The sequence below is a fragment of the Sus scrofa genome, chromosome 14 (genome assembly GCF_054392235.1).
Source record: "Sus scrofa isolate SSC_HxYL_T2T_F1_AM1 chromosome 14, Sscrofa_HxYL_maternal_Yorkshire_Landrace_v2.0, whole genome shotgun sequence".
In the NCBI taxonomy this organism is placed as follows: domain Eukaryota; kingdom Metazoa; phylum Chordata; class Mammalia; order Artiodactyla; family Suidae; genus Sus; species Sus scrofa.
In genome coordinates this window covers 104,395,490-104,418,765 of record NC_139396.1, presented here as the reverse complement: position 1 = coordinate 104,418,765, position 23,276 = coordinate 104,395,490, and the positions used below count along the sequence as shown (strand labels likewise).

The 23,276-nt window shown below is 41.3% G+C and overlaps 1 protein-coding gene across 2 annotated transcripts; it reads left to right on the top strand.

Moving 5' to 3' along the window:
* The first annotated feature begins 48 nt into the window (after nucleotides 1-48).
* On the top strand, nucleotides 49-20,987 carry DYDC1 (DPY30 domain containing 1). 2 transcript variants are annotated; one of them, XM_003133089.4, is made up of 7 exons: nucleotides 49-149; nucleotides 3,406-3,575; nucleotides 4,315-4,416; nucleotides 13,317-13,409; nucleotides 16,055-16,111; nucleotides 17,411-17,512; nucleotides 20,088-20,987. In XM_003133089.4, the coding sequence occupies exons 2-7, from the start codon at nucleotides 3,429-3,431 to the stop codon at nucleotides 20,115-20,117; spliced, it is 531 nt and encodes a 176-aa protein (XP_003133137.1). In that variant the 5' UTR covers nucleotides 49-149; nucleotides 3,406-3,428; the 3' UTR covers nucleotides 20,118-20,987. The 2 variants fall into 2 exon arrangements, with proteins under 2 accessions (XP_003133137.1, XP_020928666.1); XM_021073007.2 differs by having other exon boundaries at nucleotides 49-2,823; nucleotides 20,088-20,165.
* The last annotated feature ends 2,289 nt before the right edge of the window (nucleotides 20,988-23,276 follow it).

Genomic DNA, 23,276 nt, shown 5'->3' with positions numbered 1-23,276 from the left:
CCCGCGCCGGCTTAGAGGACGCAGGCGCAGTTGTGGAAGTACTGCTTCAGGTGCTGGGCTGAATCCTGCGAACCAAGGCAGTTTTTGCAGTTGGACCTTGTGAGCGCTGCGGTGGCAGTAGACGCCCATGCTCCCCGAGCTTCGGGAAGGTTAGTTCAGCGCCGGCCTCCTCCTCCTCCTCGGTGGTGAGCGGCGCTATGCCTTTTGGAGGGATACGGAAGGCGGGCACCCTGCCGGGGACCTGGGATAGAAAAGCAACCGAAGCGCTCGGAATCCAGGGTTGCCAGATAAAATTCGGGGTACGCATTTAAATTTGATTTCAGAGAAATAAGGAATAGCTTTTTAGCACAATATAGGATAATGCAAAATCATTCCTTATTTATCTGAAATTTAACTGGACATCCTGTATTTTTGTTTGCAAAAAAAGCAACCCTACCACTGGCCACCTTTCTCCCAAGCAGGAGCGAAGAACCTCTTTCTGTTTCTTGTGACAGCTTATGCAGGCTTGAGGCAGCTCTTTCTGTGGGAAGATGCTTTCTTCTCTTGAGCCAGGATGGCTGTTGGTGTGTATAAAAAATAGCATTACTTATAACAGGCTTTTCAGATGGGTATGTCGCTAATTCAGGAACAAGAAATAAGCCAAACGAGGTAACGAGTTCCACCTGGGTTCCGCTGATAATGCGATGCAGGCTGCCTAGATGTGAGACTAACCCTTTACTGGAGGTTTCTCCTTAGGAACCACGGGCCCATTCCCATGTGTTATCTTTCAGGAGCAGCGGCAGGAATCGGCTCCCTTTTTAATTGTTATTCCATTCCAAATGATATTAAGCTGTCAATGTAGTTATTTTTGTCTTTGAAGAAGTGCAGTGAAGATACTGTGTTCCATACTCAGCTGTAATAAGACATCAATACTAGCTTGATAGGGAATTAGGTTCGTTTGTGCCAGTTTTTAATTTGTTTTTATGACTGTATATATGTATTAGCGTTCCTTTCTCCACTGTTGTTGCTAATATAAAGGCGGCATATAAACTGCAATTTATGCATCTTGCTTTTTTTCACTTCACACTTTGTCCTAGGGATCACTCCTAATTTGGGGGATCTTCCTCTTTCTCTTTTTTTTCTGCGCAAAAATCCATTGTGTTGCTGTATCTCATCAGTCCTTTATTGAGGAACATTTGGATGGAGGTCGAAACTTGGCTATTCTTAGTAATGGTGCAGACTAACCGGTGGATATATTCATATTTTTGTAAGATAAGATCCCAGAAGTGAGACTGATGAGTCAAAAGGTAAAGTCATATGTAATTTTCTACACATTTCCAAATTCTACTCCATGGGATTATGCCATTTTGTACTCTGCCACCACATTATGAGACAGAGCACTATTGGAGTATATGGATGAAACTCAGAAGGTCATTGTTTCTGAGGTTTTGTGCAGAATGTTAGGTACATTTATTCCAGAACAGGTCAAGACACACTGGCATTCTGTCTTCTATAATTGCTCATGCCTGACATGTAATAAGTTCTCTTTCTCCCTCTCTCTCTCTCTCTAGGGCTGCTCCCATGGCATATGGAGGTTCCCAGGCTAGGGGTTGAATTGTAGCTTTTGCTGCTGGCCTATGCCGCAGCAATGCGGGATCCGAGTCGAGTCTGCAACCTACACCAAGCTCATGGCAACACCGGATCCTTAGCCCACTGAGTAAGGCCAGGGATTGAACCCACAACTTCATGGTTCCTAGTTGGATTCATTAACCACTGTGCCACGATGAGAACTCCTATATATATTCTTTTTTGTTATAGTTGATTTACAATGTTCTGTCAGTTTCTGCTGTATCAATATATATTTTTTGAATAATGAATACATTTCATCAGATTCTCAGAGGAGTCTGGATTCATTAATGGTAATTTGCAAGGTGATCAGTTTCTTCAAAGCACCTGAGATAGAGTGGTTACTGCATTTCTGTCTTCCTTCCCCCTCTTTCTTCTTCTTCTTTTTTTTGTCTTTTTGCCATTTCTTGGGCTGCTCCCACGGCGTGTGGAGGTTCCCAACCTAGGGATCTAATCAGAGCTGTAGCTGCCGGCTTATGCCAGAGCCATAGCAACTCGGGATCCGAGGTGCATCTGCAACCTACATCACAGCTCACGTCAACGCTGAATCCTTAACCCACTGAGCAAGGCCAGGGAGCGAACCCGCAACCTCATGGTTCCTAGTCGGATTCATTAACCACTGAGCCATGACCGCAACTCCTCTTCTTTTCTTTCTTTCTCCTTCTTTCTCTCCCCTCTTTCTTTCCTTCTCTCCTCTCTTTTTCTTTCTCTCTCTCCTTCCTTCCTTTCTTTCTTTCCTTCTTTCTTTCATCTCTCTGATCTAAGATCGTTCCTGTCCATATTCATAACTGAATAGACTGGGACATTACTGGGAGAGTGGAGAAACTCATTCACTTGCTGCCGTGGAGAGCCAGCCCTGTTGGTGCTGTGATTAAAACACACTCCTAGAGGAGCTAGAGGAGCTTATCCTTTAGTGGGGGGACAGACATGTCCATGCACAGATAATGCTCAGGCAGTATGATAAGGGTCATGTGAGCTGTTGGGGGAAGGACGGCTGTCTTTGTGTTGCCTGGAGATGGTGGTAGCAGCCACAGCAAGGGGGAATGACAGATGATTGATGCCTTGCAGGTGAGGAGATAGTCTCCAAACTGAGAGTGAGGGGTCATCACGGGCACATATGATGGAGATGGAATTGCACAAGGTGTGAGCAGCAGAATGACAGGATGTTCTGTATGGTTAGAGCCCAGAGTATGTTGGAAGCAGAAAAGATTTCTGGAGGTGAGCTTGGAAAGAAAAGTGGAGCCAGAGCATGAAGAGCTTCATGTGCTAGTCTTTGAAGGTTTAATTTTTTCTTATTTTTTGGCCTTAAGGTATGTGGACTTTTTAAGACTTTAAGGTACTATTGTGATATTTTCTAGAAACATCTCTCAGGGGTTGGGAGGAGCATCTTAGTAAATCATTTAGGGTAACGACTCTGGAATCAAGAGTTGGGTGTGATCCCTGTGCATCATGTGCCACCTGGGCTGTTCACTTATTCTCTTTGTATCTGAATGCGAGGATTAAGTGAGCCATCACTTGCCATATAGCCATTTCATGGTCAATAATGACAGTATCCCTTTTCTGACTCTTGGAATCAAGGATCCTTCAGGATTTTGAAACTATTTTAGTTGTAGCAACTACTGTGGAACATTTTTGGAAAATGCTAGAAGTTCCCCAGAGCCAGCTTGCTTGCGCCATCCCTAATGGCAGGTTCCCATGACTGGTGACAGGATATGCTGCTTGGTTGGCCTTACTTGTCTCTACTTTGATTGTGCCTTCATCAAAAATCTCCTGCACTAATGCAAAATGTTTGTCCTTTAGAAGTTTTTACTTAGCAGTTATAAATGGAGACGGAGTATCTTCAAAAGAATCTTGGGACATGTCTAACTCAAGGGCTTGCAGAAGTGGCAAGGATGCGGCCAGTGGATCCAATAGAATATTTGGCATTGTGGATTTACAAGTATAAAGAAAATGTGACCAGGGAGCAACTGGTAAGTATGGATCTTTTTTCCTAAAATTAGAAGAGTAAAATAATTGGTCCAGCTTCTTCATTTTTTATTAAAGCTTGACATTATCATTTCTTTCTGTTATAAAAATGGTATGTTTATTACATGAACTTGGACTACCTGAAAAAGTGAAAGTAGAAAAATGAAAACAAAATACCTCTATTTAGGAGTTCCTGTCGTGGTGCATCGGAAATGAATCCGACTAGGAACCACGAGGTTGTGGGTTGGATCCCTTGCCTCACTCAGTGGGTTAAGGATCCAGTGTTGCCATGAGTGTGGCATAGGTTGCAGACATGGCTCAAATCTGGTGTTGCTGTGGCTCTGGTGTAGGCCGGCAGCTATAGCTCAGATTAGACCCCTAGCCCGGGAACCTCCATATGCTGCAGGTGCTGCCCTAAAAAAAGACAAAAGACAAAAAAAAAACAAAAAACAAAAAACTTCTATTTAGATTTTTAAGTATTTTTAGATATTCTAGTCTTTTTTCTACGTGTTCATGTTAAGATTTTTTAAACGTAATTTGATCATATTCAATTCATAATTTTAATTTTGTGCTCTTTGTTCAAATAAAACACACATTTCCCAAAATTATTATGCAGTTTCCAAATGGACAGACTATAATTTGTTTAATCCTTTCCCTGCTGTTGGAGATTAACATGCTTTTAAGAATGTTTTCAAAAATTGTTTTACCTGATGTCACATGATGTTGTTTTTAAAACAATGCTAGAGACAAGAGGAAATGGCCCAGTTGGAGCATGAAAGACAAATAGCTCTGATGGAGCAGGAAATGATGGAGAGACTTAAAGCAGAAGAGCTCCTATTTCAGCAGGTGAGACAAAAGAGTTCAGTGGTGACTGGAATTGGTGGTGTCAGCCTCTGTGTGGTGCAACCCGAGTGCTGAAAAACTCATCTCTGGTTGCTTAGATGTGGCTTTCATGTATCTTCATCCTTATGTCTCTCTGTGTTTCTTTGCTGGAGAAGCAGAAGCAGTGGGGTAGGAAGAAAATCCAGAGAGTGAGCTGTCACAGAAGCCAACGGGACAATGTCTCATTGAGACCCGAGTAGTCAACCATGTCTATGGCTGGTCCAGTGAGATCAGAACCTGCCAAGTGCTCATTAAGTCCACGGGTGACCTTGGCGGGAGCAGTGTGTGGGGGCTGGGGTTAAGCAGGGGAGATAGAAATGGTGGCTGTAGATAATGTTTTCAAGATTCTCAGAGAAGGAATTCTGTTTGTTTGTTTGTTTTTTTTTTTTTTTTCCCCTTAAGGAACAGAGTGGGAGGGGGAGTGGTTGAAGTAAAGAAATAAAGTGGATTATTCTTAAAGTTAGCTTTACATGGAGATCAGAAAAAGTTGGGTCTGAAACATAGGTTAGGCAGGTGGAAGACCCTTCTTTGATTCAGGAAAAGAGGAGAAGATGTAGGTACATGTGATGTGTAGGTTTTATGGCACAATTTTTTTTTTTTCTTTTTATGGCCATACCTGTAGCATAGGGAAGTTCCCAGGCTAGGCGTCAAATCAGAGCTGCAGCTACTGGCCTACACCACAGCCACAGCAACACTGGATCCTTAACCCACTGAATGAGGTCAGGGATCAAACCCACATCCTCACAGACACTGTGTCAGGTTCTAAAGCTGCTGAGCCGCAATGGGAACTCTTTGTGGCACAAAAATTTTTTGTTTGTTGTTTTGTCTTTTGGGGCCACACCTGTGGCATAGGGAAGTTCCCAGGCTAAGGATCGAATCAGAGCTACAGCTGCTAGCTTATACCATAGCCACAGCAACACCAGATCCGAGCTGTGTCTGCAACCTACACCGGAGCTCACAGCAACACCAGATCCTTAACTCACTAAGCGAGGCCCGGGATCGAACCCATGTCCTCATGGATACTAGTTGGGTTCGTTACCACTGAGCCACAATGGGAACTCCCTACTTGTGGCCCAAAATTGAAAGCAGTTTCTTTTTTATGAAGTAGGGAGCATGATCATCTGCTCACAATGAGGTGGTGAGTAAGATAGGAAGTGTGGAGAGAGGGGTGAAGGGTTAAAACGGTGGCTTTGGAGAAGTCCAGTTGACCAGGGAAACTTCACATCCCTTGGTAGCACTGAATTCCCTGAGAATAAGCAGTCATAATGGGGCCTTTTGGCTTGGTTTTGTGATTATGTGGTTTTCTTCACTCAGGCTTAGATATGAATGAAGAGGTGGAACAGGCAGACCCTTTGACTGAAGTGAGTTTGGGTTAGCAGGATTGGGGTGCTAAAGATGTTGCTATGAGAATGGTTGAAGAGGTAGGTCATGGAGTGTAAACCAAATAGGGGAAATTTCTCAAATGGCTCTGGACTAATTTAATTTTTTTCTTTTTTTGTCTTTTTGCTATTTCTTTGGGCCGTTCCTGCGGCATATGGAGGTTCCCAGGCTAGGGGTCGAATCGGAGCTGTAGCCTCTAGCCTATGCAAGAGCGACATGGGATCCGAGCCGTATCTGCAACCTACACCACAGCTCACGGCAGTGCTGGATCCTTAACCCACTGAGCAAGGGCAGGGTCTGAACCCGCAACCTCATGGTTCCTAGTCAGATTTGTTAACCACTGCGCCACGACAGGAACTCCTGGACTAATTTAATTTATGGAGAGCTTCTAAACCAAGTTCAAGCCTCCCGTTTATTCCTATTGTACACTACCTAATTCTACAGTCTCAACTCCAGTTTGTATGTTATAGAAAGAGAAAGAAGCCTATTATTTGGCTGTGTGGGTAAAAAAGAAAATGTAAACATGGAAAATAGCTTCTTTGTCTTACTTCCCATCCTTGATACTGGAATAGGATAATTCAGACACCTTAGGTGGATTTGGCTGTCAAAGAAAGCCTTTGCTGCTGCTTTTTTAGTCACTGGGCTTATTTTTGTGGGGAAATTGCATAGCATTGAGTTGGATGTCAAACAACCACCCAGGTAGTCAAGTATCTGCTGCAGTCACCCCAGCTTTTTTTTTTTTTTTGTCTTTTTAGGGCTGCACCTGTGGCATATGGAGGTTCCCAGGCTAGGGGTCAAATCAGAGCTGCAGCTGTCAGCCTATACCACAGCCACAGCAACACTGGATCCTTAACCCACTGAGCAAGGCCAGGGATCAAACCCGCAACCTTGTTTCTGCTGCACCATGATAGGAACTCCATCATCCCAGCTTTAAGTGAGGATCTGCCCGGCCTCTTCCAGCTCCTGGACCTGATATTTGTTCCCTGTCTATCAGAAGAAGGAGACCCTCTCAGCAGTTCTCCTTCCCCAAGACAGATCACAGATGTGGAGATACTTAACTCTCTTTGACTCATCTTCTTTTTCACTTAGATAAAATTTGGTGATACCAGAAACCAAACACTTCTCTGGCTGTATCAATATGGAGCCATCCCCTGTGCATCAAACCTTAAGCCTTGTATTGAATATGGAAGATATAGTGATATCCTGCAGAAGATGTGATGGCCAGTTAGAGGAGTGGATTGGTGGGCAGAGATAGATGAGAGGAGGAGAAGGGACATGCAGAGAGATGGACCAACAGAGAAGAGCTTAAGAGAGAGAGAGAGGCTGAGATGAAGAGGAATAGAGAGGCCTCTCCATGTCCCCAGAGTTAAATGAGCTGGAGGGTCAGGACTCTGGTCACCCGCTTGTCTGTTTCAAGAGCAGTGGTAGTAAATACCGCTACTTGAAATTCATTGAAATTTTAGGCACTCTCCCACAAGCCTGGGTCCTTTGTGAATATGGAAATATTTTTATTGTTGTTTTCTATTTAAGAGCTTGTTTTGGAAGAAAAGCTTTTTTAATTTATTTGAATGTCTTTCTAAGATGGTTTTACTCATGTATGAAGAAAAGCAATTGGGTTTTGAACATTTCCCTTAAAATGTTAAGAAACTGGTGATGTTGATCAGTGTGGTTGGTATGTAACAACTGGACTTTGGGTTATTGTTGAGAGATTAGAGTTATTTCACTTTCTCTACCAATTTCTGAAAGTCGATTGAATGGTAGTGTTCCTACATTTCGGCTACCTAGTCCATCACTTTTATCTTAGTGGGAATGATACAGAAATATGAAGAAATTGCCTTTAACAGCCCTTTGTGAATAATGTTAGTCACTGTTTATTATGTTTTTATTTGCAAAAGTGTATTATTTTTAAAATGAATTTAAAATAGTTTTAAAATGCTCTTAATGGAGTGAGCTTGTATAAACTTGTTTATGGGGTGGCACTAGGTTAATGGTGAGAAATTGCTGAGGGGTTGGCAGACTCTTTCTGTTAGATATTTTACGGTTTGCAGGTCAAGAGGCAAAATTGAGGATGTTATGTAGATATTATGGGATATTATGTAGGTATATTATGTAGATATAGCAAGAGAGAAAACAATTTTCTACAAATGTTTTATTGATGAAATAAAAATTTTAAAAATAATAATCAAATGCAAATTTTTTTGTAATGTAGGCTTACTACTGAGAAGAATTACATCCCCTGCCCTTTTTTTGTTTGTTTTGTTTTGTTTTAATGGCCACACCTGTGGCATATGGAAGTTCTTGGGCCAGAGATTGAATCTGAGCCACAGCTGTGACCTGTGCTGCAGCTGCAGCAACACTGGATCCTTTAATCGACTGTGCCATGCCACAGGGAACTGAACCCATTCTTCTGCAGTGACCCAAGCGCCTGCATTCAGAATTTTTTTTTTTTTTTTTTTTGCTGCTGCTTCTTTTTAGGGCCACACCTGTGGCACATGGAAGTTCCTGGGTTAGGGGTTGAATCAGAGCTGCAGCTGCTGGCCTACGCAACAGTCACAGCAACGTCAGATCCGAGCCACGTTTGTGACCTACACTAAAGCTCATGGCAACGCCAGATCCTTAACCCACTGAGCAAGGCCAGAGATTAAAACACGCATCCTCATGGATACTATTTGGGTTCTTAACCTGCTGGGCCATGACTGGCACTCTTGCAGTCAGATTCTTAACCCACTGTTCCACAGTGGGAACATCTACATTCCCTTTTTAAAGATAGCTTTTTTTTTTTTTTTTTTTTGTCTTTTGTCTTTTTGAGGGCCACACCCACAGCATATGGAGGGTCCCAGGATAGGGGTCTAATCAGAGCTGTAGCTGCTGGCCTATGCCACATCCACAGCAACACTAGATCCTTAACTCACCGAGCAAGGCCAGGGATTGAACCTGCAACCTCATGGTTCCTAGTCGGATTCGTTTCCTCTGTGCCACAATAGGAACTCCTAAAGATAGCATTTTACTTAGTTGGAGTTAAAAAATAATGTTCTCTATTACCAAAATTGATTGACAGTGTTTATCTGGTTTTGTTTTTTGTTTTGTCTTTTGTCTTTTTAGGGCCGTACCTACAGCACATGGAGGTTCCTAGGCTGGGGGTTGAATCAGACCTGAGCTGTAACTGCTGGCCACAGGCACAGCAATGCCAGATCTGAGCCGTGTCTGCAACCTACACCACAGGTCATGGCAATGCCGGATGCTTAACCCACTGAGCAAGGCCAGGGATCAAACCTGCAACTTCATGGTTCCTAGTTGGATTAATTTCTGCTGTGCCACGATGGGAACTCCAACAATGTTTATCTGTTAATGCTGATCTGTAGTGAGATTTTATGTGTTTCATCTTTGAAAATATCTTTTTACACAAATAGGTTCTTGCCAAATATTGATATCTGCCCATGTGCACAAAATTTTGAGTGTATTCATCTCTCAGAAGGCACTTGTAGAATTCTGCTAGGTTTTTCTCTTGATATTTGTCCTTATCATATCATTATCTTGTGGATTCTTCCAGTTGAGGGTTGGTAAAATCTTCTCAGTCGCACAGTTAAATGGATTTTGAAATGTGGAAATTTCCTTTGCACTTATATCAAGACCTAAAAACACTCTAGAACTACAGTTTGAGCTTAGAAAATCTGCCACAGATTTGTGTGGGAATGGAAATCTAGTTTCTTGATAGCAGTAGAAGTGTATGAGGCAGCTTGACATTGTGATTCAAACAAATTAGTTGTTATTGAAATGACTTTCCTGCAGCATTAAGTTTTACATATAAATGCTGTTTTGCCTTATGCTTTTCAGTCAAATTGATTAAAAATCTTTAAGTCTGCAGCAAAAGCTAGTTTCCAAATCTATTTAATGTTTGATAATTGTGTTTGAAGATGGTTCTTAAAGTCAGTTTTAGCCTTAGCTCAAAAATTCGCAATAAAACATTACCACTGTTAGGCCATGGACCTGTTGGTTTGTAGGGCAAGTCAAGATATATTCAGCTTCTCTATCTGACAAAAAATTACGGAACCAATGATGTTTAAGATCATAAAGGTAAATGAAAGTCACTGTTGACACTGTTACAAACCAAATTTGGCTCTGCTCACTCAAGGTGTGTTGAAGGCAAATCTGTTGACACTGGGTTGTGGTGAAGAAAGGTGCAGTATTTATCGTAAGGTGCTAAGCAAGGGAATGGGAAACAAGGCTCAGATTCACTCCACATTGGTCGTTGAGTTAGGGGTTTTCTTAAAGGGGAAGAGCAGAGGGGCTAGAATTAATCATCTTGTGACATTTCTGTGACATGTCTTTTCCTTTTTTAATTGAGATATAGTTGATTTGTATATTGTGTTAGTTTCAGGTATACAACAAGGTAATTTGGTTGTATATATACACACACATTTATATTCTTTTTTTCAATTCTGTTCCATTATAGTTTATTACAAGATATTAAACATAGTTCCCTGTGCCATATAGTAGGACCTGGCTTATCTATTTTATGTATAGTACTGTGTATCTGTTAATCTCAAGGTCCTAATTTATTCCCTTCACCCCTTTCCTCTTTGGTAATCATAAATTTGTTTTCTGCATCTGTGAGTCTGTTTCTCTTTTGTAAATAAGTTCATTTGTACTATTTTTTAGATCCCACATATAAGTGATATTATGTAATATCTCATCTTTCTCTGTCCGTCTTCACTTAGTATGGTAATCTCTAGGTCCATCTGTGTTGCTGCAACATTTCTGTGACATTTCTTAATCATTGACTTTTCAGTCAGCAATTATTTTTCAGTCACTTTAAACTCAACATAAGCTCCTTTGGGACTCAGGATGTTTCTGGTTTACCATTCTTTGGCCAGGTGGCCCATGTCTTCGGAGTCTGTTAGCTCATCTTCTCCTGGAGAAAAACCTGAGTTCTACATTAATGATATCTATAATAGCAATTTTAGTACATGAACAATGTTATTGACAATAGCAATTTTAATCATATGACTAGTTGATTAGTGTTCAGTTAGCACAGGATTGAGGTCAGAGGGGACAAGAAAGGGAATAAAGTTTTGGATAGGGAGATGAATCATAAACCCAGTAAGGAAACTCGACTTTAGAGGGACTCGGTTTCAACATTGCTGGCTCAGAAACACGTGATAGAGTCAAATATTTTCATCTAAGTAGCTGCTCTTGAATCATATAATGAGGAGTTCCTGTTGTGGCTCAGCAGAAACGAATCTGTCTAGTATCCATGAGGACACAGGCTCAATCTCTGGCCTTGCTCAGTGGGTTAAGGATCTGGAGTTGCCATGAGCTGTGGTGTAGGTTGCAGACATGGCTTGGATCCCTAGTTGCTGTGGCTGTGATATAGGCCAGAAGCTACAGCTCCAATTTGACCCCTAGCCTGGTAACTTCCATATGCTGTGGATGGGTCCTAAAAAGACAGAAAAAAAAAAAAAAAATCATACAATGAAAACTCATAGGCTTCAAACACCATTTCCACAAACTTTGTAAATTTGTCCAATTATGCTTTTTTCTGTTCCACACATACTTTTTTTTTTTTTTTTTTTTTTTTAGGGCTGAACTTGCAGTGTGTGGAAGTTCCCAGGCTAAGGGTCGAATCAGAGCTACAGCTGCCAGCCTGTGCCACAGCCACAGCAACACCAAATCCAGGTTGCACCTGTGACCTACACCACAGCTCACGGCAATGCCGGATCCTTAACCCGCTGAGCAAGGCCAGGGATCAAACCCATGTCCTAATGGACAGTAGTCAGATTCGTTTCTGCTGCACCAAAGTGGAACTCCTGTTCCACACATAATTTTATCACCACTGGTTGTAATATATCTTAGCAGATTTCACATCTGGTTGTAGTGAATTAAGGTTCTTCTCAATGTCTTTGAAAATATTCTGCCTGTATTACTGCCCCATGAAGACTGTTCATAGTGGTTGATTTTTTTTCAGTTACTTCAAACTTAGCATTGATTCCTTTGATAAATAGCAGCAACTGATCAGTGTTGGGAACATTTTTCTGCTCATCAATAGCCAGGAAAAACCACTCAAAACCATTTGCCTTGTCATTAATTGACTATTGATGCTGCTCCCTGTGTCATTGATACTTTGAGCAACTGTTTTCACCAAAAGGCTAAAAATCTTAAGTTTTTTAGACTCTGAATTCAAATTTGTTTTAATTACATCACCATTGATTAATGTATTTCTTTGCTTGGCTAACAGATGAGCCACTTGAAAATTTTAACTTTCATTGCAGCCTCCTTGTCATTTTTAAATTTTGTGAAGACATTCTTCTCTGATGAAATAATCCTGTTTTAAACTCTCTAATATTTCTGACCTTTGCATTCATGTTAGTTGAGAATATTGTGATGAGTGTTCTGGTAATGTTGATATTTACTGTATTCTTTTAGTACAGTGTTGTTGCATAAGAAACACCATTCTTTGCCAGTTAATTTGATAGTAAACCACGTGCCACTATGTATAAAAAGGCAAACATTCAAAATCCACTTTTTTCTTGTTTTGGTATGATGGCACTGATTTTTTTTTGACAATGTCTCAGTATAGTGATACGGTGCTGTGATTTATGAGGGTGAACTGTGACTTGTAGTGTGCTGAGCAGTAGTGCAAGGCAATGAGAGCACCACCTGTGGTCTCTGTTGCAAATACTCAGCTGTGCTGTTGTGGGGCAAAAGCAGTCACAGACAGTAAATGAGTGGATGAGTATGGCAGTGTTTCAGTAGAGCTTTATTTAAAACTTGACATTTGAATTTCATATATTTTTCATATGTAATGAAACATCATTATTCTGATATTTTCCAACCATTTAAAAAGGTATAAACACCATTTTTCAGAGTTCCCTGCTGGCTCAGTGGGTTAAGAATCCAGTGTTGTCACTGCTATGGTGGAGATTTTATTCGTGGCCCGGAAACTTTTGCATGCCACAGCCAAAAAAAAAATTTGCTTGCAGGCTGTACAAAAACAGGAGTTAGGTCAGGATTGACCAAAGGAATTTACTCTGTTGACCTCTGTTTTTGCATGGCTAGGATATATGTTAATTTGGGACCAGATTTGTTGTTGATTTTCTCCGGTTTCAAATAGTATACCTAAAATCTTTTTATCTGCTATTCTACAACCAAGGTTTGGCTATTTGAAGATCCATCCTTAAAGACATTTTTATCTGAAAAAAATGATTATACTCTTATTTGTAGCTTCAAGAACAGAGAAAATGACTTGATTTTGTACCAATACTGCTTTTCTAAAATTAGCAATTAAGGAGGCTTACATTTTAATTTTACTTTAGGAAATATTTGTAAAAAGCTAACATGTTAGGTGACTGTGACCATTTATTTTTGCAAGTTCTGCAATTTAGGTGAGTGTAAACTTTATTATCATGGGACATTTCACTGTAGTAGAGTAAATTCCTTGCAATTGGTATGACTCTAATGTGACTTATTTATTTCTGAATATTCAGCAACAGCTGGCATTCCAGCTGGAGTTGGAAATGCAAGAAAAAGAGAGACAGAGAATAGAAGAACTGCAGAGAGCTCAAGAACAATTTGAGAGGGTAATTTGAAGTTTTATAAAAATCTGTTTTATTTTAAAGCCTCTTAGACTTTGCAGACTGTTTCTTCCAGTTGTTATAGCATGGTCTAAGACCTGCCACACATTATTTATGTGACTTAAGTTCTATAGCCTTTTTCAGTCTCAGTTTACCTTTTTGAAAAGTAGGGCTAAAAGTGTAATATTATTTCTAGCATCTCACTGGGTTGTTGTAAGGATCAAACAAAATTGTGTATGTGAGACTCCTTTGTGAACATTGATACTGTCAACATTGTAGTCAAGAGATAGTTATTTCTAATTATGGGAGCTAATGCTGAAGGTTAAGTTCTTTGTAGTAGTGGGAGTATTCTGATCTCTGAGATAATAGTACATCTCTTTTCTTGATGTTAGATGGATTATCAACAGGGATTTACATTTAAAAGTCTGTTTTTATATGGATTTTTCATGGTTTTCTTTAAATAAACTATTTATTAACATGCATCAAAAAAAAGTCCATCCCCTTTGATTGTGTTTGTCTTATGTCAAGCCTTCAGTTTGGCCAATGTTTCCATATATGCAAAAAATATTTCATACAGACCAGATTTTTGTATGACTGAGTTATACTTTTCAACTGGAAATTTCATATTGTACACTTATAGCTAGTATCTGTTACTCAAATGTTACTCCTCTGTTGATTCCATATTTAAAACTTAAAACAGAAGCAGGTTTTATAGAATATATTTATTAATGACCTAAATGAGCGCATATTATTAAAAGAAATTTTTAAAAGTTGGAAGGGTAAATTAAATTTTTTTTAAAAATGGGCTTTAATTAATTAATTAGCTCTCAGGATAACTCAGTTTAGTCTTTTCTTCCCAATGTATTATACTCATCATTCTACAATAAGAGATCAATCTATTGAGAATTGTTCTTTACAAAATAAAATAAGTCAGTCCTGTTATAGCCCAAGTATCAGCAAACTACTTTTGTGAGTCAAAAAGATGAGATTTTTAAAAGGATAAATCCAAATCTCTATACATACTTTTAAGAAATAGAGATGCTGGTGTTATGTTAGTCTGAACGTGGTAGGACACATGGATATCCATGCATGCGCACACCCATATACATTCAAGCCCCCTTTCTCTTCACTTAAGATCCAGTGATCTCAAATGAAAGAAGAAAAACCAGCATATGTCAAGAAGACAGTGATCAAAATAAGAGAAATGAAAGTTTTTGTTTGTTTTGTCTTTTTTCCTTTTCTAGGGCCGCTTCCCACAGCATGTGGAGGTTCCCAGGCTAGGGGTCGAATCGGAGCTGTAGCTGCCAACCTATACCACAGCTCATGGCGACGCCAGATCCTTAACCCACTGAGCAAGGCCAGGGATCGAACCCGCAACCTCATGGTTCCTAGTCGGATTCAGTAACCACTGTGCCACAACGGGAACTCCTGGAAGTATTTTTAATTGAGCTGCCCAGATAGCTGTATCTGAGTGCGAGAAAGCCTGTGATTTATGGAAGGGATTAGCCCCAGAGGGTCCCATTCATGTTACTCACTATCTGCAGGCACTGTCAGACTGTGTGACCAGAGCCACAGGAACTTTAATAATCCATATTCCTACTGGCTTCTCACCCCTCTCCTCTCTCCTGCCACATAATGCTGCCTGATCTCTTGCTCAGAGACAAATTCATCCATGTCTTTTTGTCCTGGCCTTTGTGTGGCTTCAGAGATAATAAATTATCATTTGCAAATGGAAATTTATTGGAGGGATCCTGGGTTGAAGAAAAGGTTTTACAACTAAACTGTGAAGGGCTCTGATACAACCAGGTCTTCCAGACCTTTGAGAGCAAGAGAATCAATGCCACCAGGGTTCTCGTGTCTGCTGTTCTCTCTCCTTGTGGCCTGGTTTGGTGCTCAGGGGTGAGGATATGGTCCTGAATGGTTCTTGAGTCTCCTAATGTTGCGGCTCCTACCATCTGAAAGGTATGGATTCCTTTGTTTTGGGTTTTAGTCAAGAAAAGAATCTTGGGGAAGAATCCCGACTGGCTTAGTTTGTGTCCAGTATCCATCCCTTAGCTGGGGAGCAGGGTCCTGCAAGAACACGGACTTCCCACTACAGCCATGCAGTTGTAGGATAAGACGTGCCCAGGAGAAGGGAATGATCTTGAGAAAGTAGGTTTGACTTGGTTAATGGATTCTGTATTTTCACATGAAAGAGATCTCCCATGTGCTTAGAATATTAGAGAGAACTTACACATTGAATAGTGACTAGGGCCAGATTAATTCCTTCACAAATACTTGCTTCTCTCTTACTGTGTGTAAAATTCTACTTAACTGTAAGTTCTTTCAAAATCTCTTAAGAGTTTATTAAAGTTTTTGTTTTGTCACTTTTCACACTTGCTAGTAATTTGGCTTCAGGTTTAATGTTTCAGCCCATTTCATTTTTTAAACTGTTCTATTTAATTATAAATAAAACATGGTAATCATCTATTAACAGTGTTAAATGAGACTGTATTTGCAGTTTTTGGTGTATTCAGATCAATGCTCTAAGAGTGACAACATTTTTGCTGTTAAGTTGATCATAATGTAATAAAAATATTTGAAAATTAAATATGGAATCAAAAACACTATATTATATTGAAAGTATTTTTCTTCATTTTTGTATATTATAGGAATTGAGAATGAACATGGAAAATATAGCTAAGGGTGAAGATACCTTACATGGAGAGGTGAGAAGAAAGTTACTCTGTGATATGGGAAATGAATAAATATCCTGGAATGTAAAACTTAATTTTGATGCATTAATAGCTAAATTTTTAATGAGATTATCAAAACTGATAGTCCATATATATTATAGTAATAACAAGTCACAAATATGATGTACTTTATCTATTTATTTGTCTTTTTAGGGCTGCACCTGTGGTTTATGGAAGTTCCCAGGCTACAGGTTGAATCACAGCTCTAGCTGCTGGCCTATGCCACAGCCACAGCAATGCCAGTTCTGAGCCGAGTTTTCGACTTACACCACAGCTTACAGCAATGCCAGATCCTTAACCCAGTGAGTGAGGCCCAGGATTGAATCTCCATCCTCATGGATACTAGTCAGATTCGTTCCCGCTGAGCCACAATGGGAACTCCAATATGATGTGCTTTAAAGTAAAATCTCAAAATGGGTAAAACTGGGACATTCAGTTTGTTTTTGTAATTTTAAAAACCATAATATTATGATATCATTGACCACATGATTACTTGCAATGATATGTTTTAAATTTCTGAGTGGTTTTGGTTTTGTTTTTTTTTTCTTTTTAGGGCCACACTTGTGGCATATGGAAATTCCCAGGCTCTGGGTCAAATCAGAGCTGCAGCTGCCTGCCTACACCACAGCCCAGTAACGTGGGATCCAAGCAGCATCTGTGGCCTACAACACAGTTCACGGCAATGCCGGATCCTTAACCCACTTAGCGAGGCCAAAGATTGAAACCAAATCCTCCTGGATACTAGTCGGGTTCATTTTTGCTGAGCTACAACAGGAACTCCATGAATTTCTGGGTCTATTTTTTTAAAACACATTTTAGCATTTATTTATTTATTTATTTACTTATTTATTTATTATTATTTTTTTTGCTATTTCCTGGGCTGCTCCCTCGGCATATGGAGGTTCTCAGGCTAGGGGTCGAATCGGAGCTGTAGCCGCCGGCCTACGCCAGAGCCACAGCAACGCTGGATCCGAGCCGCGTCTGCAACCTACACCACAGCTCACGGCAACGCCGGATCGTTACCCACTGAGCAAGGGCAGGGACCCAACCCGCAACCTCATGGTTCCTAGTCGGATTCGTTAACCACTGCGCCACGACGGGAACTCCTAGCATTTACTCTTAAGAATTCTCGTCATTAACAGGTATTAGTGTTCATTCTATTAATTGACAGTGTTGAATTTTGATGGTATAATTCAGAAATGTCTCATCAAAACTGAAAGGAAATTAATGTATTAATGTATTTGAAAGTGAAAATGAACTCTCTGATTGTAGGACAGAGCCGACTCAGGCAAAACACTGGCTGAAATCAGTGATCGTTACGGGGCACCTAACTTGAGCAGAGTGGAAGAACTTGATGAACCAATGCTATCTGATGTAAGTATCCTTAGGAAATTGTTTTGTGAAAAGCAGAATTTTTTTTTTTTTTTTTTTAACTTTAGGAAGGCCTAGTGCATATGAGGCTGGGGTTGGATGGCAGATGGGCCTTTTGCTTCATAGAAGGAAAACCAGTTTTCTGGATGCCAGCATATCCCTAATTGGCCTTCTGCCTTTTTGTGCTGCGTGTTACTGGCTCTGAGGGTGCAGGCAGGCACATGTCTGGCTCCACACAAATGTGTGGGCCCTGAGTGGGAAGCAGCTGGGAGTTGGTGTTAAGGTAGCAGTGTGCCCTCCTATGCAGAGCGTGATATGTATGTTTAGAGTGAGGCTTTGAAAATTTCAAAATCTCTTCAGAATAGGTATTTAAAAGCATGTGGTGAAATACATAACCTTTAAATTAAAATTTGGGGGCCAACACTGACCCAAAACATGGAGCCAAATAAATATCTTAATGAGAGTGCATGCTTTTATAGTATATAAGCACATCTGCTATTTAATAAACATGTAATGTTTGCTATTGTGCCACACATGGTGCTTGATGCTGTTATGAGTAAAACAGGTCATTTTTGACCTTGTCTAGGGGAGAGACAATTGGATAAGCAATTAATAGTCATTATTAGGAGTTTCCTTGTGGTGCAGTGGGTTAAGGATTTAGTGATGTCATTGCAGCCGCTTGGGTTGCTGCTGTGACACATGTTTGATTCCACCCAGGAACTGCTACATGCTGGTGGCACAGCCCCCCCCCAAAAAAAAGAGTGACCAGGTAATTTATTGCCCAAACCAGTATGCTTTGAGAACAAAGGGAAGAGCTGTTGGTAATTGAGCCAAGTCAGCTGGATGTAAACCAGGACTGGCCTGACAGAGGGATTCATTGAGTCACCTTCGTCAGTGAGCACTGACAAGGTGGGACAGCTGCCCGGTTGAAGACTCTTGGTCAGGAAAGGCTTCCTGAAGGAAATCCACTTGTCCCTTGGTGGGAGGCTGAAAGCACAGAGTGTGAAGACCCAGCTCAGGGAGAATAGAGAGAGTAGGAGGCAGAGAGAGATTGGAGCTGAGGCAGTGGGGAAGGCAGGGGCCAGACCAGGAGAGGATGTGTAAGGTGGGCTCAGAAGTTTATATTTTATCCTGGGGACAATGGAGGCTAACATGATCAAAGCTGCATTTGAGGAAGGCCATCTGGCCACAGGATGTGGAAAAGACTGAAATGATAGATTTGCAGAGACCCACTAGGAGGTTCTTGTAATCTGGAGAGAGATGGCATTGATGGCCTGGAGTAGTAAAGGGTGTTTTCAAGAGCTGTTCAGAAAGTAGAGCTGGAAGGATTTGGTGCCAATCAGTCTGTGGTTACATTCTTATTAAATGGCTGCCATGTTTCAGTACTGTGCAGGGAGCTAGACAATGCCAGTGAACAAAACATATTGAGTTCCTGCTCTTTGGGGTCCATGGGCTAGCCCAAAAGGTGCTCTCAGGGGACAGAGCAGGGAAATTAGCCCACGTGAGTCTCCTCCAGGAAGTGTCATTTAAGGAACTAGCCTGAGATAAGCCCTGCAGATGGAAAGGGCGAGATACTTTCAAAGAACTGGAGCAGTCTATTATGGCTGAGTTGCATGGAGCCAGTAGAATGGTGTGATTTGAAGCTGGAGATGTGGGTAGAGATCACACTGATCACACTGAGCTCTGTGAGTCGTGTTAGGGATTTGGGACTTGAGTGCCGTGGGAGTCTTCGAAAGATGTATGTGAGGATTAGATATGTGTTTTTAGAAAGTGGAGCGAGGATTTGAATGGGTAGGCGTGGAAGCAGGAGACCACCTAGGAGGTTATTAGAGGCAGCCACATGCAAGGTGATCAGGGCTAGGACCAAGGTGCAGACAGCAGAGATAGGGACAGCTGAGTGGATTTGATATTGGTTGAGAGGATAAAGGAGAGAAAGAAATCAAAGATGAAGCCCAGATTTCTCCCTTGGACAGCCTGGATGCTTCACCATTTTTTTGAGCTTTCTCATTGGTTGAATTGAGGAACATATGAAGAGAAAGTTGGTTTTGTGAAAATGATGGCTTCAGTTGTGGACATGTTGAATTTCAGGTCACTCTGAGGTATGCAGGTAAAAATGGCCAAAGACCAGTTGAAGTACAATGTGGATCTGAAGGACAGGAGGGAGGTCCAGCAGGAGATAGGAGTTCAGCGGTCATTGGCATATAGGCTTAGTGCAGCTGGGAGTGTGAGTAAAGTACCTAGGAGTGCATGCAGATGTGAAGGAGGGGGCTCAGGGTGAAACCCTGAGAAATTTCAACATTTAAGGGGTGGGTATGGGACCCCTATAAGAAGGATATAGATAACAGTAAGAGAAAATAGCAAGAGAAGTAGAAGAAAGGATGGGTTAATAAATACACTGAGAACACAATTACATTATTGCTATATTGAATTTGCATTTTACTTGAAATAATCTGAAACTATCAAAAACCTTGATTTACATAGTCACATAGAAATTACCTAAGCTCTAATTTTCTGTGACTTGTATATTTTCACAGTTCTAATTGTATTAAAGCATATTTACTTTTTATTTTGTTTTTAGGTTGCATTAAACATTGATCAAGATTTGTAGAATCAACCAACCTAAGAACAATAAATTTTTCTTGTTTCAAATTTCAAAGTGTGAGGTCCCCAAACATATTCCACCCCCAAACTTGAATTCTACTTTTTTCCCCTCTGAAGACAGCTTTGTAAATGGGCTTCAAGGGTGGTCTTAAAATATTGTTTTGGATTTCTCAATGTCACTAGTTACTGTATGATTCCATTGAGAGGTCGGGAGAGAGCAACTAAAAGGGGCAGTGGGAGACAAGCTGAAAAGAATGTGAGTATCTGTGTGAGAACAGATTGCCTAAGATGGAAGTTACTGGTCTGTGAGAAGTGAAAGAGGCTGCCACTACGTAGTGCTCAGGAATATTCAACATGCTTTAGATATGGTGTTTCCTCCTATGAGAACACTTCAAAGATTTCCCCAGTTTGCTGGGAAGCGATGCTCTAGAGTACCACTTAATCCATGCTTATTGATGGGACTGTGATGGGGAGGGATGGAACGTACCTGGGTACAGAGAAGCAGCATTTCTTCTTGAACAATCATTGGGCAAAGTTGCTGTGTTGAAAGGAAGATCTCACTGGATACAGGCCCTGCAGTGTGTTCCCTTCAGTAGATACTGGATGGTCTGCAGACCCTGACTGTACTCTTGGCCTCTTGGAAGTTTCAGGGCTAGCCTTAAACTTTAAGGAGAACTTCACTTCCTTTATAAAATTCTTCCAAATCTACGTCTATGTTATGAGTCCTTTCTGTTCCTTTAGACAGAATGGTATAGGCATGGAAGCGTAAATGCCAGAAAGAGGCTTCTTTAAAAAAACAGTTCTGGTTTTAGCTATAACATACCTTTCCTGGGACAGTGAGAACAGAACAGCCTAGGTGCTTAAATAGGAAAAGAAACAGGGGAAAATCTATTGATTTCATAGAAAAGAAATATTATCTTAGGAGTTCCTGTTGTGACTCAGTGGGTTACAAAACCAACTAGTATCCATGAGGATGCAGGCTTGATCCCTGGCCTCGCTCAGTGGGTTAAGGATCTGGCATTGCCCTGAGCTGTGGTGTAGGTCACAGATGCTGCTCAGATCCTGCATTTCTGTAGCTGTGGCTGTGGCTGGCAGCTGCAGCTCTGATTCAACCCCTAGCCTGGGAACTTCCATATGCTGTAGGTGCAGCCCTAAAAAAAAAAAAAGAGAGAGAGAAATATTATCTCATCATATCTGTTCTGTATATTTTTTGAGGAAAAAGTCCCAGGTGCCCTGAAGAGATGACTTTTGTGTCCGTCAGGCTACCATGCACTGTCTTTCCTGCACAGATGCCCTGAGTTCACTCCACCCAGGCAAGAGTGTCTCAGGCATCAAGACAGTGTCCTTCAAGGCCTTGACCTCAGCCTAAGTGGCACCATCATGGAGAGATAGGTGTGGAAGGGCAGGCTCAGAGGGCATCTTGGGCTCTGTGCAGCCCATGGCACTCTCCAAAGGGTGCATGCAGTCTGGTGTAAGGATTTGACAGCAAGGGTCTCCTGAGTGTTAGGCAGCACTCAGGAGAGTTCACAGGGTAAAGCATTATGGATCTGGGGTAGTCCTGTTTAAAGCTCCCAGCTGTAGAGGCATGAGAGGGAGGAGGTGGAAGAGGGTAAGAAAGGTCGATGACACAGATCCAACCTCTGGGGAGGGAGCAGAGCCTTCGTGAAGATTTAGCTGGTGATCAGGATGCCAGACAAATGGGCTGGTGTAAGGGAAGAGGCTCCTATCCCCACAAGGAGATGGCTCACAGGTAGAGCAGATGCCTGGGCCCACTGGGACTGGGGCACAGCCATCGTCTTCAGACAGACAGCTGTGCTGAGTCTGGATCTAGGCTTTAGTGTTTCTTGCCAATGGCAAGACTTATTTTAGACCCACCCAAAGGATGGGGAGGAGATGGCTCCTTTTCTGGCAGACTTTCTGTTGCCAGATGACATCCTGTTGTTGGTTGAAGTATTCTAGATTTTCCTACTGATCTGGTCTTGTGGAAGGCAAGGATAACAGAAGAGGAGGAGGAAATGGATGAAAGGATGTGGAGAGATAAACAGGATGTACACACAAGTAGTTAAACTACATTTTCTCACTGAAAATGATGAGTTAAAACAAACCATTAAAATACAAGTGCACTGGAGTTCCCATCATGGCTCAGTGGTTAGCGAATCCGACTAAGAACCATGAGGTTGCGGGTTCGATCCCTGGCCTTGCGCAGTGGGTTAAGAATCCAGCCTTGAGTTGTGGTGAGTTGAGTTGTGGTGAGTTGTGGTGTAGGTCACAGATGCAGCTCAGATCCTGTGTTGCTGTGGCTCTGGCAGAGGCTGATAGCAATGGCTCCAATTAGACCCCTAGCCTGGGAACCTCCATATGCCATGGGTGCAGCCCTAGAAAAGACAAAAAGACAAAAAATAAAATAAAAGAAAGTAGAATAGAATAGAATAAAATAAAAGTGTATTAAATAGACATTGCAATTTTTTTTGAATGAAAGATTCTTTAAATTCTATAGTGCTTTACAATTTTCAAGTTTCACACATATGAAGAGAAAATATTGAAAGCAGCTAAGGTAAAGAAACAAATAACATACAAGGGAACCCCAATAAGGTTATCAGCAGATTTTTCAGCAGAACCTCTGAAGGCCAGAAGGGAGTGGCATGATATACTTAACATGATGAAAGGGAAAAAACCTCCAACCAAGATTACTCTACCCAGCAAGGCTCTCATTCAGATTTGAAGGAGAAGTCAAAAGCCTGAGAGATAAGCAAAAGCTAAGAGAATTCAGCACCACTAAACCAGCTTTACAACAAATACTAAAGGAACTTCTATAGACAGAAAAGAAAAAGGCCGCAACCAGAAACAAAAATATCACAAATGACAAGGCTCGCCAGTAAAGGTTTATATACAGTAAAGATACTAAATCATCCACATGCAATTATGCCACCAAAATCAGAAATTGTGAGAAGAAGAGGGTACAACTGCAGGACACTAGAATGCACTTGCAGTTAAAGAGAACAACAATTGAAGTCGTATAGACTTTTTTTTTTTTTTTTTTTGGCTTTTTAGGGCTGCACTTGCAGCATATGGAGGTGCCCAGGCTAGGGGTCTAATCAGAACTGTTGCTGCTGGCCTACACCAGAGCCACAGCAACATGGGATCCGAGCCGCATCTGTGACCTACA